Source organism: Cervus elaphus, chromosome 11 (genome assembly GCF_910594005.1).
Source record: "Cervus elaphus chromosome 11, mCerEla1.1, whole genome shotgun sequence".
Lineage (NCBI taxonomy): Eukaryota > Metazoa > Chordata > Mammalia > Artiodactyla > Cervidae > Cervus > Cervus elaphus.
Genome location: NC_057825.1, coordinates 27,643,345 through 27,660,786, shown reverse-complemented (window position 1 = coordinate 27,660,786; position 17,442 = coordinate 27,643,345). Strand labels below are relative to the sequence as shown.

Sequence of the window (17,442 nt, the reverse complement as noted above, 5' to 3'; positions counted from 1 at the left end):
ATAGCATTTGTATGAGTCACACACATCTCTCAGATGCTCTGATCTGAGATGCTGGGGATAACTGGAGTGGAAACCAGCTGATTAGAGTTATGTCTGTAAATTCCTGTCTTAGCCATTCTGTCTGAAACTTTATCCACTCTAATGAATACCCACATTACATGGTCTGAATATCAAGATAGTATCTTAAGCTTCTATTTTTTTCATTATGGTTATTTGTGGCCTAATAACTGGATATTTTTAGAAATACTGATAAATTAGACTACTGTTGGAAAGAAACATCTGTGGTAGTTAAGTGTAAAGAATATGGGCTTTGTAATTAAGCAGTTATGTGTTCAACTCCTAATGCTGCCTAACTAGCTATACATGTATGTAATATTATATGTAATCTTGGACAGTTTACTTAACCTCTAATTCTGTGTCCTTATGCAAAATATAACTATTAGGCAACTGTTTTTTATAAGTGTAGTTTCATGGTCCCCCTAGGATACTCTTAAGATTCATATTTTTGGTTGTGAAGATATTTATTGCTTATTTTGGCATATGCTCGATGCTATTCTAAATAGTTTATTTATGTTCTTGTATTCTAACCTCATATAAACTCTAAAACAGTAGCTTTATTATTATCCTTACTTTTCAGATGAAGAAACTGAGGCTGAGTTAATTATCTGGCCCAGTACAATAGTGCTTGAACAACAGATTGAACTCTTGAGTGCCTTGACTGTTTACAGTACTGCTTCCCATTGGAAGTGATGACATCTAATAATATTTGCTGTGATATTAAGGGGTATTGAGAATGTAAAAGATTTGAGAGTAGTGTGATTCGAAAACATTAAGTATTGATATCTTTTATTAACAGGACTAAAGTCTGGAAAAGCACCATTCTGCAGTTATAGAGAACTCCCTTGTGGCTTTTGTTTTCGACTTGCCTAATTGTTAGCATCTGTACCTTTTATTAACTTCATTGTAAATAGAGTCACCTTATATCCCGATTTGTTCAGACAGTCCAGATACATGTTATCATGGCATAATTGTTATTAGTACTCTCTTTCTCAAAACTGTCCCAGTTTGGATGTTATATGAACACTATAATGTAGACGTAGAGTCTTCAAGTTCTCTTAATTCTTAGAATTATGTTAATTTTTTGGTTTGGTGATTTTACTTGATAATTTGTATTAGAAAAATCTAAAGTGTAAGTGTAATTCATAGTATAAATTGTAGCAAGAATTTTATTTATTATTTATTTTGAAGTAGTATAGTAGTATACTGGAGTGTTGACTGATTTCTTTGGAGATGAAAAGGGCAAGGCATAAGTGCTTCTTTAAAGAAAGAACTGATGAAATGGTGGATAGTGGGGATTTGAATCTGTATGTCCACCTAATCATTTCTGAGTTGGAAGGACAGGGGAGTATGTTCTTGACAAGAAGTGCCAAGTTGTTTGACCTTGGTTTAGAGCTTTTGAGAATTAGGGAAGTAATATGAAGCAGTATTGGACAATGTATTTTACAGATCTTCAAGATCTCTTAGCGTTTCTTTTCTGTAATGTGCTTTTCCATTTCTGCTACAGTAAAAGAGTCTCCAGGGGCAAAACACTATTTTTATTGCTATTCTAACCACTGTACCTGTTAATCTTTTTTTTTAAGCTGTTCTATTTATTGCTTTCCCCTATATTTAGTCCATTTTAACTTAATTCTTGGCTAGTAGTTTCTCTAAAAATATTTGAAATCAGTGTCTGCATTGTCACAGCTGTCTCTGGAATGGTGATAAAGGCCTTTGTTAAGAGAACTGTTAATTTTGTTAACTACTGAATTGTTTGTCCAGGTAATTTACAAGTGCTTGCAAAATGGAGAGAGAGCCATAGCACAGTGCGTGGCAGAAAGTAGGCACGCTAAGTAAGTCCTTGGCATAGACTCCCCTCCAGGTTTTAAGTTTGGGTGTCAAAGCAGTGACCTGTGAACTATTGGAGCACTACGTGGAATCTTACCCCAAAAGACTGGAATAGTGTCCTCAGAAAGATTCTTATTTCTACTACCTCACAAGATGAGATTAGTTTGTTTTAGCCACTTCTGTGTCTAATAAATGCTTCTGTTAATTTATGATGACTTCATTTTTGATTACTTATTTGTTATCCTTATTTTGATATTAAAACACTTATCTTTATGAAGTATAGGATAAAAGTCTTACTCTTTCAAGAACCATTTTCTTCTGCCTGAAATGGCTTATTTATACAGTACTTTAAGGGGATTAACTTGGGTTTCACTGTGAATAGTTGTTCAATAAGTATATCAAGAGCAGTGTTTTAGTATTATCATCTTTATATTTTGTTTGAATATTTGCATGAAACTTTATAGTGAGATTTTTTTTAAAAAATCGGAACAACCAAGGTTGTATTGTACTGGAATCTTTGTTAGTATAGATTATTGTTTAAAATGCCTGTACTTTAGGGAATTCCCTGGTGGTCCAGTGTGTAGGGCTCTTACCTGACCTCGGTAGGGTTCAATCCCTGGTCAGGGAACTAGTATTCCACAAGCCATGTAGTTGTGGCCAAAATAAATCAACAAAATCTCTTTTAAAATAATAATAAAAATAAATAAAATGTCTGTACTTTAAATACAAATCATTTGCAGCTCAGGAAGATCCTAACATGCAAAAAAAAATTTTTTTTTAATAGAGAACTTAGTTTCCTTTAAAATTAACAGTATTTAGTTTAGCAAAAGATCCATAGATTAGGCATATGCCCAAATTGAATCCACCCCACTCCCCTCAAAAGCTGCTTATCCTGTTTTTGTGTTTGTTTTGGTTGGTAGTACTATCATTTACCTTGTTACCCAGATTGTAAAGTTTTATTCTTTTTAATCAGCCTCTTATTTTTGTTTGTATCCTATTGACTTTCCTGAATGTCTCTGAAATCCATTTTATTTTCTCAGTTCTTTCTGTCAGTGCCCTGTTTCAGTTCTTGTCATCTTGACTCTGTTGTAATTCTCCTGAATGATTTCCTTGCCTCTGGTCTAGAATATCCATTATTCTTAGAACTTTGAGGTTCCTCATAATCTGCCTAGATAGCTTTCACAGCATCAGCTCCCACATCTGTTCCTCCATCTCACACCCTGTTGTATAAACTATGCGTTTTCTCAAGTTGTGCCTTTGTCCATCACTTCTTGTGTCCTCCCCACCTTCCATTCACACTTTTAAACCCCTGACACACACATAGTCTTATCTCTCAAGACCCCATATAAGTTTCACTAAGTTCATTTTATTATAGGTGTTATATATTTGTGAGCTCTCTGAAGATAAGGTCACCATGCCCTTAAGGAGGCAAATACAGGTAATTTAGTATTACAAGTGTAGCAATAGAAGTATATACAAGCTTAATTATGAGGACCTAGTTATGGGCATGGGTTTGAGTAAACTCTGGGAGTTGGTGATGGACAGGGAGGCCTGGCGTGCTGTGATTCATGGGGTCACAAAGAGGCAGACACGACTGAGCGACTGAACTGACTGAACTGAATTATGGGCCGAGAGGGATGAGTGTCTTACACATGCTTACGTAAATGTCACATACATTGTTTAGAAAACCAGTCTGTTCTTTTCAAACAAACATACCCTCAGTCTGGTTCTCCTGAGTGTCAGGAAAGATAGACAGGAGAGACCTGGATGAACACTGAAGTCTCATTAGGAACTGACCAAAGGTACATTTTTATTAATCATCAAATGGCTATACCAATACAATTTTTATATTCCTGTGTGTGTTACAACATAGGATTGGACACAGGGCTTTGAGATTATCTCAAAAAGTATTTAAGGGTTTTCTTAATGTATCTCTTCCACCATCCTGCTTCCTGCTTTAGAATTAGATCGCTACTGTTGAGAACATAGGAAGAATTGCGAAGTTCACTTCCATTGAATTGTTAAATAAGAAGAATTGTCTGTCATTGAAGCTGTAGGATAGGAGATATTCCAAGATCAGTACTTGGAAGTAAAGAGAAAACTTTAATCATTTGTATAAATATTTTTATTATCTGTTTTAAATTTAGTAGGTCTTTTGAAAGACTTCATTAAAAATACCACATGACAGTAAAACCATTTGAAAAATGCAGAAGTATGAAGTTGACTTTTCAGGTCTAGAGTTATTAGAACCAGTATCCAAGCATAAATGGGGAGTTATTATTAACTAGACAAATTAGGAAACAGGGCACTCTTGAATTTTTGTTAGAGTTGAAAGCTAACGTATACCTATTGATGGTAAGTTTGCTTTCTGCTGTGTTTTTGCTCTTTGTAATTAGGATGAAATTTAAATGTAATAATTTTTTTCCTTCCAATAGCTTTTGCCTACCAAAAAATTTTGGGAACCTGATGATTCAACAAAAGATGGACAAAAAGGCATATTTCTTGGGGATGATGAATGGAGAGAGACTGCATGGGGAACTTCTCGTAAGTTGTTGGTGTATGTGTGAGAGTTCTGAATTTGTTTAATACTTGAATTTTTTTAAAACCCTACTGCCCCCAAACGATACCTTCAGAAACTTTGTGGTATCTTTGAGGATTTCATGTGTCCTCATAATACACATTTTCTTATGTAAAGTCAGCCATACCTAATGGTTCACTTATTGATTAGAAATGCTTGTCACAGTAAGATTTTATTAAGTTTTATTTGAGGTTAAACTCTGATTATAAAATTCTGAATTTCCATTAAAATACAGGACACAATTTAACCATAAGAATTTTTAAGCTTGAATTGTATCAGTGGATAGTGATCTATTAACTGCAGTTCAGACTAGCTTTATTAAACATTAGCCACACCCATAAAGGAAATAAACCCCCATAGTAAGATAGAATTCCCAGAAAGGGAGCAGACTTTGAATGTTTTTGATATCCATAGGTAACAAAGACTGAGGTCCAAGAAACTCTTAAGGGAAAAGGAATTGGAATGTAAGGAGTATAACTCATGGGGTGACAGTATTTATTGGTAAATTACAGAGCATACTTAAGCTATTCTTAAAATACTACTGATTATATTTTTAAATGTTTCTCATTAGTAAAATTTGAGATGTACATGTGAAACTTTCAACATGTATTTAACAAATAAGTTTCCGCTTTATAACTGAAAGCAGCTAATTAAAACTATTCAAGATGATCAAAGTAATATAAAATCAAGTTTCTGGAATTAATTTTATATTTTGAGTGTAAATTGCCAGGTACTTTATTTCTTTCCAAATCAGTAAGAAGGTTTTAAGTCCTTTACGGTTTTAAATTTTGTTCTTAAAAGTAATTGTTAAAAAGTTAGGAAAAGCTGAAAATTTTTAGTACTATTTATAATCAAAATGGAAAGAGATTGAAAACTTTGCTAGATACTAAATTAGATTAAAATACTGGGAATTTTATTTGCGTTCAACCAATACGTAATATAATGTGCCAGATTTGGAGAATACAAAGATAAATGAGATATGTGATCCCTGCCCTCAAGGAATTTTTTTTCTGGATTTGTATTAACCTATATAGATTGAACTTATATAATTTAAGTTATTCAGTTATTTGGGCCAGGATACATTTTCTCCATAAAAGGCACTTTCTTTGCTAAAACAACATGCTTGAAAATTGGATTGATACGCATGTTTTGATTTTTGTTTTGAAAGTTAAATGGTTAATTGCTTTATTTATCAGAACCAAATATTTTTAAAAGCATTCCAAAGCAAAACATTTTGAGCACAACATGGTAATGAGAGATATTTTCAAGATGAATGTTAGGGAGATATTTTTGGTATGTTGTATTTGGAAGACAACTGGTACCAACAGTAAAACATTTAAGCAACTGTGTATATATTCCTGATATATCTTTTTAGTGTCAAGTTTATAATTTTAGTTAATTCCTTGTATCACTCCCTCTCCCAACTTTTTTTGTTGTACGGATAAAATTTTGAAGATGAATATAAGTTTTTATCAGGAGACATGAGAAAATTAGAAATGGATTATTTTGTTTACTGAGTAAACATTTATTGAATGCCAAACATGTACAAATATGAAAATGACATTCCTTGTCCTAAAAGAGTTGTCATTCCATAGTTCTTTCCATGACCACAGGAGATTTTTACCATACACATATTTCCTTCTCAGCTGAGCTGAATTATTTGTGATTATTAATTTCATTGTGTTCTCCTGGCACTTTTAGGCCTTTGAGCGTACTGGTTTCTCTAACCAGAGTGCTTTCCACCCCCATTTTCACCTATTTTTTGCTCTCTATCCTTCATATCACTTCCTTTGGGATTCACTCTAAGACTGGGAAAAAGTGATGAATATGCTTTCTCTTCCCCATAGTATCCTGGATTATTTTTATTGAAGTGCTTTTACTCTTACTATGATCGCTTCCTGTTAAACCTATAATCTCTTAGAGTTCAGGGACTGTTGTGTTCTTAGATCCCACATACATACCACAATGCTTAGCATATTGGTTCAAAATTTTTTTCTGCAAATCTAGGTGAGTCTTGCCTCAAATGTTTTTATGTTCATATTTGCTTTCAGATCTTAAGTATTGCCTTTTTTATCACAAAATATGTAGAAAAGGTATTTGTACCAGATGGATAATTTTTTTTAAAATAAATGAAAAACTTTTAGACTAGAAGGATTTTTTTTAATTAAAGAAATTTTTCTTTAATCTTTAAAAAAGGGATCTTTTTTAAAAAAACTAAGTGATACTTAGTCTTAAAGACTGTGATATTACTGGCTTTTTTGAATGAACTTAGTCATCTATGTTTATAGCACTACAGCCATGTATTCTGAATCTGTCCAGTACATGACTGTGATCCTGAGAAGTGCCTCCGTCAATTTAGGAAGAGTTATTTTTATTTCAGGTTTTATCTCTAAAGTTTTTTGGTCTGAATCTGTCCAATACATGACTGTGATCCTGAGAAGTGCCTCCGTCAATTTAGGAGGAGTTATTTTTATTTCAGGTTTTATCTCTAAAGTTTTTTGGTTTGAGTTGTTCTGAATTGACAGTAGAACTTTTTAATAAGAGGCTTAAAAGCAGTGGAGAATTCAAATTGTTTCTATTGCCAGTGACTTTTGAATTTGATTATTCTTCAGATAGCCTTTTACCTGCTTTTACCAAATGACTTGCTTAATCTGTATTCTCAAGAAATGTCTAAAGGGCAGTGAGTCTAAACAGATTGAAGATGTTTTTTTAAGTTTACAGTAACATTCAAAATAAAACTATGCTGATTTTTCTTTAGTATATTGATGTGAATACATTTTGGTTAGCTTAAAAGTACAAATTTGTAATTGTTTTCTTTTTTCCAAACAGACCATTCAATGTCCCAGCCCATTATGGTACAGAGAAGATCTGGACAGGGTTTTCATGGAAACAGTGAAGTAAATGCAATATTGTCTCCGCGATCAGAAAGTGGAGGCCTTGGTGTGAGCATGGTAGAATATGTATTAAGTTCTTCTCCTGCTGATAAATTGGATTCTCGATTTAGGAAGGGAACTTTTGTGAGTATTTTGAATTAAGAAATGTTTTTAAGTTGCTGGATGGTTATTTGATTGTCTTTAAGTCAGTTTCTTATTCTGGCCCTTCCTAGAATTAAAGATAATTTTATAGCTATTGGTGCTCTTGTTTTCTTCTCCTAGCCACTTCTTGAAATACACGAAATTGTAGAACCACTGGGAACATTTATAATCTTAATCATGTTACCAAAACAATCATATTAATTAAAAAACAAAGTTTGTAAGATTAAAATTGCTTATTTGTGGTAGTACTTGATACGACGGTTAAAAAAACAAAATCATCTTTCATTAAGTAGAATTTTAATTTCACTTGTGGTGTTACTGCTCTTCTAGCACCGCTATAGTTAAGGTTGCCTTAGCCCTTCTGTTATAAATCACTGGTTTGTACTAAATTTTTTTGGCCTTTGATAAATTCGTTGACTACAAAATTAAAATAAGATTCAATGTTTTTATTGTTTACATGCACTATAGTGTAGTTTTAGGTCACCTTGTGGTGCCTTTTTTTGTGTTCTATTAAATATTCAGAATCAAACAGATTCTTTTTCCTCAGGGCACTAGAGATGCTGAAACAGATGGACCTGAGAAAGGAGATCAAAAAGGCAAGGCTTCTCCATTTGAGGAGGACCAAAACAGAGATCTTAAGCAAGGAGATGATGATGATTCTAAAATAAATGGCAGAGGTTTGCCAAATGGAATGGATGCCGATTGCAAAGATTTTAAGTAAGATTTTCACTTTCTCAAGAAGAAAATCATATCTCTTTAGGGATTATTGCTACTAGCTGATATGACTGATTTAGGTATTTTTCCAACTTTGGGTTTTTTTATTTCCCTTTGTACCTTGTATTAATCTGGAGGAAGACTTAAAATTTTTTATAAGGAGTATTAGTTAATGATTATGTGCCATTTTTTAAAAAGATAAGTCTTCAAGTTTCTCTAAAACAATGCATTCCATTAAGTAATGTTAGAAGTTGCTATTACCTTTCTACTAATGTGGTAGTCTAAATTTTAACTGTTTTCTCCCTGCTAAAGTTTAGTGAATTTAAGGTTTAATCTGTGATTTTTCTTGGCAAACTCTTCTTGAGTTTGCTCTTAGCACCTTTCTGTAGAGTTTTCTCTTCCTTCTATCTCTGTATTGTATCCTATCCCCCTTTTCTGAGTTTATGCTGATACTTAATCATATTCCTGAAATTAGGACAGGAGGAACATATCAGACTTCTAAAAATTAGTGTTAAGTTCAGAATTTAAGTTCAGTTGTAGATTTTTTGTTGTCTCTTTATGGCAAGTATTTCTTTTGTTCTAGCCTTTGGACTTAGATTAGGCAGTGCACATTCATCTAAATATTAGGGAGTTGTTTCTTCATATCCTGAACTTTATACTTCAGTAATCAGATGCTTTGGGGCCTATACCTGAAAATAGTTGTTTCTTTGCGATCTTCTGAACCATGAAATATCAGTTAGTTGTTAGGTACATGTTTATGTTTATTACCTTTAATTATCAAAAAATAGAGTAACAATACTTCTTAAAAACAGTGCCATTTAAATCTGTTCTAAATGCAAAAAAGCATCCAAAACCAGTAAACCTCTTTTGACAAGAAATAAATTTAATGCTACTCAGTTTGTTTTAGAACCTTATTCTGATTTGCTCTTCTGCTATTACCTAATCTGTGTTCAAGGGCATGCATTTAAAACTGAGTTGATTATAAACCCTGCAGAGTATACATTTATAATTGAAGTGTTAATACACCATTAACTATAGCAAGAAAATAGCACCACTCATAGCATAATGACTTCTTCTTTTGAATCCTCTACTTTTTTTTTTTTTTTGCTGTATTAGAGTTGTTTTGTGTGAAAGACTATATTTCTCCATATTAATATGAACTTTACATTCAATAGCATTCTAATTCCATTAAGTTTGTAGTATGTTTTTTAAAGTGCTTATAAAGTATTTCTGATGCAATATTGTCTTCAACAGTATAAAAACATTTCAGAGTAATAGCTGTGGTCATATGGTCACTATGGTAGCACATCATTATTACATACATTAACTGATATATCATCTGTTGGAATAGAACTGAAAGGAGTGAAAGAAATATATCAGGCTTTCGTTGTTCTTTGTTGTTGTTGGAATATGATTGCTTTACAATGTTGTGTTAGTTTCTGCTATTCAATGAAGTGGATCAGCTATATATACACACACAGACGTACTGTCTCTCTTGGACCTTCCTCCCACCTCTTTCTTTTTTCCAATGGACTGATTTTAAAGAAGATCCTTTCAGTTTTATTTTTCTTCCCATATATTCTGAATGAAAAGCCTTTGGATTATTCACATGAACATTTTAATTGTGGATAAAGGGGAAAGGAGTTTGAAATTTCTTCTCATGTTGCAAGGACAGTGGTTAATTTTGAAATAAAATGTAAGTCCACAAACCTAAAGTATCTGGAAAACAGTTCTTGTAATTAATTGCTTTGTGAAATGTTCTGTACGTGTTAGCAGATTTATTCCATTGTAAAGTACCTAGAAGTGGGGCAGTTACATATGGATAACCGTTGACATTGAAAGACAGGTTAAAATAGTTACTACCATTTATTTAATGTACTTATATTTGAATATACTATGAAATGATAGTTCCTCAGAATGAATTTACTTCTTGTGAAGGATAAGATCTTATATAAATTATTTCCACAGAAGGAAGGGGACTGTTAATAAGGATCACTTATGTCCAGAAATTAAGTGAAAATAGTTTAGACTGTAAAGGATGTTGATAAAAAGAGAAGAGTCGGTGCTTAAAATTTAGTGTTTAATAAATTTCTTCAGAAAATTAAGACTAATCAGTAGAGAAAGTTGCTCTTTGTATATAAAATTATACTTTTCATTGATGTGCATGCTTAATTTTTGATAAATATTCATTTTCATTTATTTCTGATGATTTAAACTGAAACAATTTGGTATGATAAAGATAGTTTTGGGAGAGCTCATAGAGGGTTTTTACAAATAGTCTTTTTGTTTTTGTTATTATAGAAGTACAGTGTCACCTCTGTCTCAAGGAAACTGGGACCTGGGTGTTGAAATGATTTACTCAGAATATTGTTTTTTAGAGTCAAGAGTCAGCTTTCTGTCTTGGTTCACTGCCCTTTTCTTTTGTATTCTGTATTATACAGTCTTCAGTTGTGAAGGCCATATGATTCTTTCTGGCCGTTTTTTTTTCCCCCCTGCCCTGAAGTATTAGGCAAGATGTTAGGACAGCTATGCTGGTAGACAGGATGGGAGTATGGTGGGTAGGTTTTGGTTTCAAGTCTTCTCTTATTTGTTGCATGGCAGTCTGCTCTTCATACCTACTGCTCATTTTGTCTGTGATTTGAGACAAAAATTTTGAGTACCCTAAGCCTAAATCGTGATATTGGACAATTTCCTTATCTGTAAAATTGAGTTATATCTTTATGCTATTAAAATTGGGGGCAGTTGTCACTAATAATATTTAAAAAATGAAACCATGTCAGCTTTTAAGTGTAAGCTGGATTAAACAGAAAAAAGAAGAAAAGTGATAAAGAGGAATGCTTAGTGACCTAGGGTCCCTAATTTGCCTTTTGTGTTTTACCACCATCTGTTTTCCATGATTTTCCTACTTTATGATTTCACCTTTTGACATACTTGTTACTTTTACTCATTTCTGTTTTCTTTACACAGTCGTACTCCTGGAAGTCGTCAAGCCTCTCCAACTGAAGTAGTTGAGCGCCTAGGCCCCAATACTAATCCCCCAGAAGGACTGGGGCCTCTTCCTAATCCTACAACTAACAAACCACTTGTTGAAGAATTTTCAAATCCTGAAACTCAGAATCTGGATGCCATGGAACAAGTTGGTCTGGATTCCTTACAGTTTGACTATCCTGGTAATCAGGTACCAATGGACTCCTCAGGAGCTACTGTAGGCCTTTTTGACTACAATTCCCAGCAGCAGGTAAAGAATACTCCTCCTTTAGCGATGTTCCTCTTAGCTAGTAGTAGTATAGCCTGAAGTGCTGTGAGATGTTCACATAAATAATAGGGGTATTTTTAAACCCTTTAATGTTTTATTGAATAAAATGTCCTTATAGTTGAGAAAGTGATTAAAATATGTATTTGTAATATTCCATTCTTAGCTTTCTGAACAAAAATGAAATGCTGTGAGACTAATCTCTGTACTCAATACTTTCCTTAATAGCTCTTTCAGAGGACTAATGCACTAACAGTTCAGCAGTTAACTGCAGCTCAGCAGCAGCAGTATGCATTAGCCACAGCTCAGCAGCCACACATAGGTGAGTCTTTGTAAGTTACTGTTCTCATTACAGTGTTAGAAAGTCTTGTGTTAAAGTGTTTAGATCTTATTTAATGGTGTTATTTCATTACTTTCTGAAACATCTCATTGAGATAAAACAGTAGTAGATTACATGGCAAGAGTATAGATTAGGAAAGAACAGTTTGGCGTTTATTTTACTTGTATTCTTGGTGAAATAAAAATCTATAACTTGATGAAAGCTGTCAGCACATAAGTTTTGTTCTTAGTGTGAAGTGGAGAGCATTAAACACTTGGAAATTCAAGCATTGTTTTGGGTGTTCATATCAAGTCAGAGTGTTTGTTTTTGAAATGGGTTGGAAGTAAGAATCACAAGACAATTTCTTTAAATTTTTTCTTCCTTCCTTCATTAAGCTATTTAGCCTTTGAGCTTTATAGTAAAGACTATAATTATGTGAAATACTATGATTACATATGTCTTATTGGTAGAGTTCAGGCATTAGTACCTGTTTTTCTGTTGAGGTGTTTGTTTGTTTTTTTTTTTAACTTATTTTGAAATAATTACTGATTCACATGAGGTTGCAAGGAGAGTACACAGATTCCCCACCTAGTTTTCCCTAAATGACTACATGTTAACATAATTATAGTATAGTACCACAGCCGTTGGTAAATGTGTGTGTATAGATGTGTGTCATTTTATCATGTGTATAGATTCATGGGAACCATTCTTACACCTGATTTTGGCCGACCTTGATTTCTTTCCACTCTCAACATCAGGATGTTTGGGGACCGGGGATGAGATAAACTAAGTTAGTTCTATTCCCTTAACTTTGTTTTGTTTTGGGTCAATCCAAGAAGTCTTTCCAGGTCCAAAATTTTATTTTTGGTTTTAATCAAAGGTGACCACATGTTTCTAGATGACTTCTAATAGCAGCATGCACTCTGGACCTGTTTTTTTACACTTTCCCCTAGCCTTCTTTATCCCTGTATATAATGCGGCTTCACTCATTGTTGGAAACATTGATTCCTGTCTACTTGTGGGCCATTACAACACTTGTTATTTCTTGACACTTCATTGTATGATTTGTATGTGGTAGGCTGGGATACCTATTATTGCTCTTCCTTTTGGTAGTTTCAAATTTTCAGCTCTTGCCTTTTCTTTCGTATGAGCTTTAAAATCCTCTTCTTTACTTCCATATGCATGTGTGCTCAGTGTCCGACTCTCTGTGATCCCATGGACTGTAGCCCACCAGGCTCCTCTGTCCATGGAATTCTCCAGGCAAGAATACTGGAGTGGGTTGCCATTTCCTCCTCCAGGGTATCATCCCGACCCAAGGATCAAATCCATGTCTCCTACATTGGCAGGTGGATTTTTTACCACCGAGCCATCTGGGAAGCCCCTGTTTACTTTCAGATCAGGTTAAAATCTTAAATTAACTTATGAAAAGTAACATTTTTATGACTAAGTATTCTTCCAGAACCTAGTGTATCTTTAATTTTGTTAAAGTTTGCTTTTGTGGTGTTTGAGTGCTTTAAAGTTTTTCTCATATAAGTTTGCATATTTTTCAATAGGTTTGTTCTTTGGTATTTTATCTTTTGCTATCATTGTAAATGACTTCCTGGCTTTCATTATATCTTTAAACTGGTATCTGTGAAGAAAGCTCTTGATTAGTGTTTATTAAATTTTATTAATGCTATTTTCTAATAATTGACTCAGTCCTGTGCTCTTAGAATTTAAAAGAATTGCATATAATATTGAGCTCTTTTAATTTGCTAATTTTTTAAGGATTTTTTACCAATATATAAATGAATTTAGCCTGTGTGTGTATGCATTTTTTTGTTAGATTTTGATATCAATATACTTGCTTCCTAAAAATAGTTTAAAAGTGTTTCTTTTTTTTAATGCCTTGGAGTATTTTCAATTACATTTGACCTTGTAAAAGATTTGGCATAAGTTAGAACTTCTTTGTGAAACTAGGGAAACTATGCAAATAAATCTGAAAACTTGAATAGAATGGAAATTTCTAAGAAAGTATAACTTAACAAAATGGATCCCATCTTTGTTCCATTGTTAAATAGAGAAGAGTTGATCATTAGTCCTTTTATCCAGGTTTGCTGAGTCATCTCTTAGCTGGCTGATAGTTCATTTAGATTCAGTTCAGTTCAGTCGCTCAGTCGTGTCCGACTCTTTGTGACCCCATGGACTGTAGCATGTCAGTGCTCCCTGTCCATCACCAACTCCTGGAATTTACTCAGACTCATATGCATTGAGTCGGTGATGCCATCCAACCATCTCATCCTCTCTCATCCCTTTCTCCTCCTGCTTTCAGTCTTTCCCAGCATCAGTGTCTTTTCCAGTGAGTCAGTTCTTTGCATCAAGTGGCCAAAATATTGGAGCTTCAGCTTCAGCATCAGTCCTTCCAATGAGTATTCAGGACTCTGATTTCCTTTAAGATTGACTGGTTTGATCTCCCTGCAGTCCAAGGGACTCTCTTGAGTCCAAGAGTCCTCCAGCTCCACAGTTCAAAAGCATCGATTCTTCTGCACTCAGCTTTCTTTATAGTCCATTCTGTCGTTTTTGAGATTGCCTCCAAGTACTGCATTTCGGACTCTTTTTTTGCTGACTATGATGACTACTCCATTTCTTCCAAGAGATTGTTGCCCACAGTAGTAGATATAATGGTCATCTGAGTTAAATTTACCCATTCCAGTCCATTTTAGTTCACTGATTCCTAAATTGTCTATGTTTACTCTTGCCATCTCCTGTTTGACCACTTCCAATTTACCTTGATTCATGGACCTAACATTGCAGGTTCCTATGCAGTATTGCTCTTTACAGCATTGGACTTTACTTTCATCACCAGTCACATCCACAACTAGGTATTGTTTTTGCTTTGGCTCCGTCTCTTCATTCTTTCTGGAGTTATTTCTCCACTGGATCTCCAATAGCATATTGGGCACCTACTGACCTGGGGAGTTCATCTTTCAGTGTCCTCTTTTTGCCTTTTCATAATGTTCATGGGGTTCTCAAGGCAAGAATACTGAAGTGGTTTGCTATTCCCTTCTCCAGTGTACCACATTTTGTGAGAACTCTCTACCATGACATTGTACCAATAGAAATATGTGCTCCATAGAATTTAAAATTCTCTAGTAGCCACATTTTAAAAAGTAAAAAGAAATACGTGAAATTAGTTTGAATAATATTTTATTTATCCCATTATACTTAAAATATCTCAAATGTAATCAATATAAAACTTAGTAATAAATTCTCTTTTTTATATAGTCTTTGAAATTAAGTGTGCTATATATGGCAGTAACTACCATAGCAGACAGTGCATGTTCTAGAATGGAGTTTGACAAACTTTTTCTATAAAGTCCCATATAACAAATATTTTAAATTTTGCCTGCCATATTTTTTCCATCACAACTACTCAACCTTCCTCTTATAGAGCAAAGCAGCCGTAGACAGTACCTAAACGAGTACAACTGTGTTCTCTTCAACTTTACTGTGGGCACTGTTACTTGAATTTTGTATAATTTTCATTTGTTACAAATTACTATTTTCAACCATTTAAAAATGTTTAAATCATTCTTAGCTAATTTATACAAAAATAGGTAGTAGGCTAAAACTTGGCCCATGGACTGGACCAGAAAGAGGTGATAGATATAGTATATTTTATGTTTTAAAATGTACATCTACACTCAAAAGAGGGAGAGAAAGAGAAGAGAAAAAGATGGGGTTGTTTTGATGGCTGAAGAGTTTCTGCAGGGTAGGAAATTGAGATGTGATCCATAGGAATAAACTGGAAATAAACTATGAGGCCTGCAGAGGGCTGCAAGAGGGATAAATAAAATGGCCTGCTCATCCCAGGACTGGGGTTGAGAGGGTTAGATCCCCAAACCACTAATAAAGACTTGATTTGGAGACTTCACCCTACAGTGTGTATTTGTCAATTGGGATGGATAAATGTAAGAGAATCTCTCATATAAGATAGTATCTAAAACAGAAATTACAATGCAAACAACAATAGTTTATACCCATGATACAGAAATAAGAGAACTTTAAAGTTCTGAAAAGAATTTTTAAGTGTTTATTTAGAATATTAAGAGATAAAGGACATAAGTCATCAAAGATCAGAGGTCTTAAAACATCAAAATGATGTGAAAACAAACCATTTCCGAACCTTGTAAATAAAAACACATGGGGTGGACTGCATAATTAACTAGCTATCACCTAGGAGGAAATAGACCATAAGATAAAACTTAGGAAATCTCTCAGAACACTGAAAAGTTACACATAGTAATCAGGATGTGGGATGGAGTAGGGAGTAACTAAACTAGTGCAAGGCTTTTTCTGAAGGCTTGAATAAATGGGGACACATGCCCTTTGGGGGAAACTCAGTACCTTAAAGATGTCAATTCTCCTTAAATTGTGAATTTAATATATTGATTAGAATCCCAACAGGACCTTTTTTTTTTTTTTTTAAACTTAAAACTTTGCTTTTGATGTTTATCTCAGAAAAGTGAAACCAGGAAGTTAATAGAACACTAAAGTAAGAGATGGACTTAGCCATATTTCAAAGTAATTATTATCTTCAGTGGTTAAAACATTGTGGCACTGGCTTAGAAATATATAACTAGACCAGTAAACAAGAATACTCTGAAGTGAGGGTGTGTGTGTGTTTGGGGGGTGGTGGTAGTGTGATTTTTAACCTTAACATTGCAAATTAATTAGAGTATCTTTGGAGAATGACTTGGAGATAATTGGGTCATATTCCGATGGATAAGAATTTTAATGAAAAAATAGAAGTACAAAAGATTTGATAAAGTTTGTCTCTTTGATAGCCAAAGAACCATAGATTAAAACCAACTAATTTTAATACTTTATTTTACTTCTAACATTGTCAACTTTAAAAAAATTCAATAATACCCTATTTCACCTGAGTGTAGGTGGCATTCTCGTATACTCATGGCAGTAGTGTAAATTGGTAAAACTTTACTGGAGGGTAATCTGGACAGGCGGATGGAGATTAAATATATATGTTTCTCCATTTAAGTGAATTTTCATAAGGATATGATGATAATGTATACTTAAAGAATAATAGCATTATTAATAGCAAAAAGTGAATCATCTGTGTATCTGTAGTAGACTAGTTAAATCACATGCCTTTTATGTAGTGGGATCCAGAACTCTGCAGCTATAAATATTACTAGGAGATTCCCCGGCAGTCTAGTGGTTAGGATGCACACTTTCACTGCCGAGGCCCAGAGTTTAATCCCTGGTTGTGGGAAATAAAGATCCTGCAAGCCAGGTGGCATGCAGCAGCCCCCTACACACACCACCAAAAAAATTAAAATGAATAGGTGTCCCTTGACATGGAAAGGGATCTGTGTTTAACTGGCAAGTGAGAAAAGCATATTAAAGTACCATTTTACCCTATAATATAAAACTTATCAGTGTGTTTATATATATATATTTATTTAAAAATTTAGAAGGACATGTATTTATACATATGCACATATAAACATAGATTCAAACACATGTATGTGTATACATGCAAACATGCAGTTATGTATACACACACATAATAGGCTTCCCTTGTGGCTCAGCAATAAAGAATCTGCCTGCAGTGCAGGAGATGCAGGTTCAATCCCTAGGTAGGTGAAGATCCCCCGGA

At 33.9% G+C, this 17,442-nt stretch overlaps 1 protein-coding gene across 11 annotated transcripts in view; it reads left to right on the top strand.

Annotated features, from left to right (window-relative positions):
- The window catches only part of PUM2 (pumilio RNA binding family member 2), a 97,761-nt gene that overhangs the window by 29,413 nt on the left and 50,906 nt on the right, over window positions 1-17,442 (top strand). For 10 of the 11 annotated variants that reach the window (XM_043917229.1, XM_043917225.1, XM_043917224.1 and 7 more), the window contains 5 exons: window positions 4,320-4,428; window positions 7,292-7,479; window positions 8,045-8,214; window positions 11,179-11,449; window positions 11,693-11,786. In XM_043917229.1, coding sequence (XP_043773164.1) covers window positions 4,320-4,428; window positions 7,292-7,479; window positions 8,045-8,214; window positions 11,179-11,449; window positions 11,693-11,786 — 832 coding nt within the window. Of the gene's footprint in view, window positions 1-4,319; window positions 4,429-7,291; window positions 7,480-8,044; window positions 8,215-11,178; window positions 11,450-11,692; window positions 11,787-17,442 lie in introns of those variants that run through there. The other variant, XM_043917234.1, reaches the window with a different exon arrangement.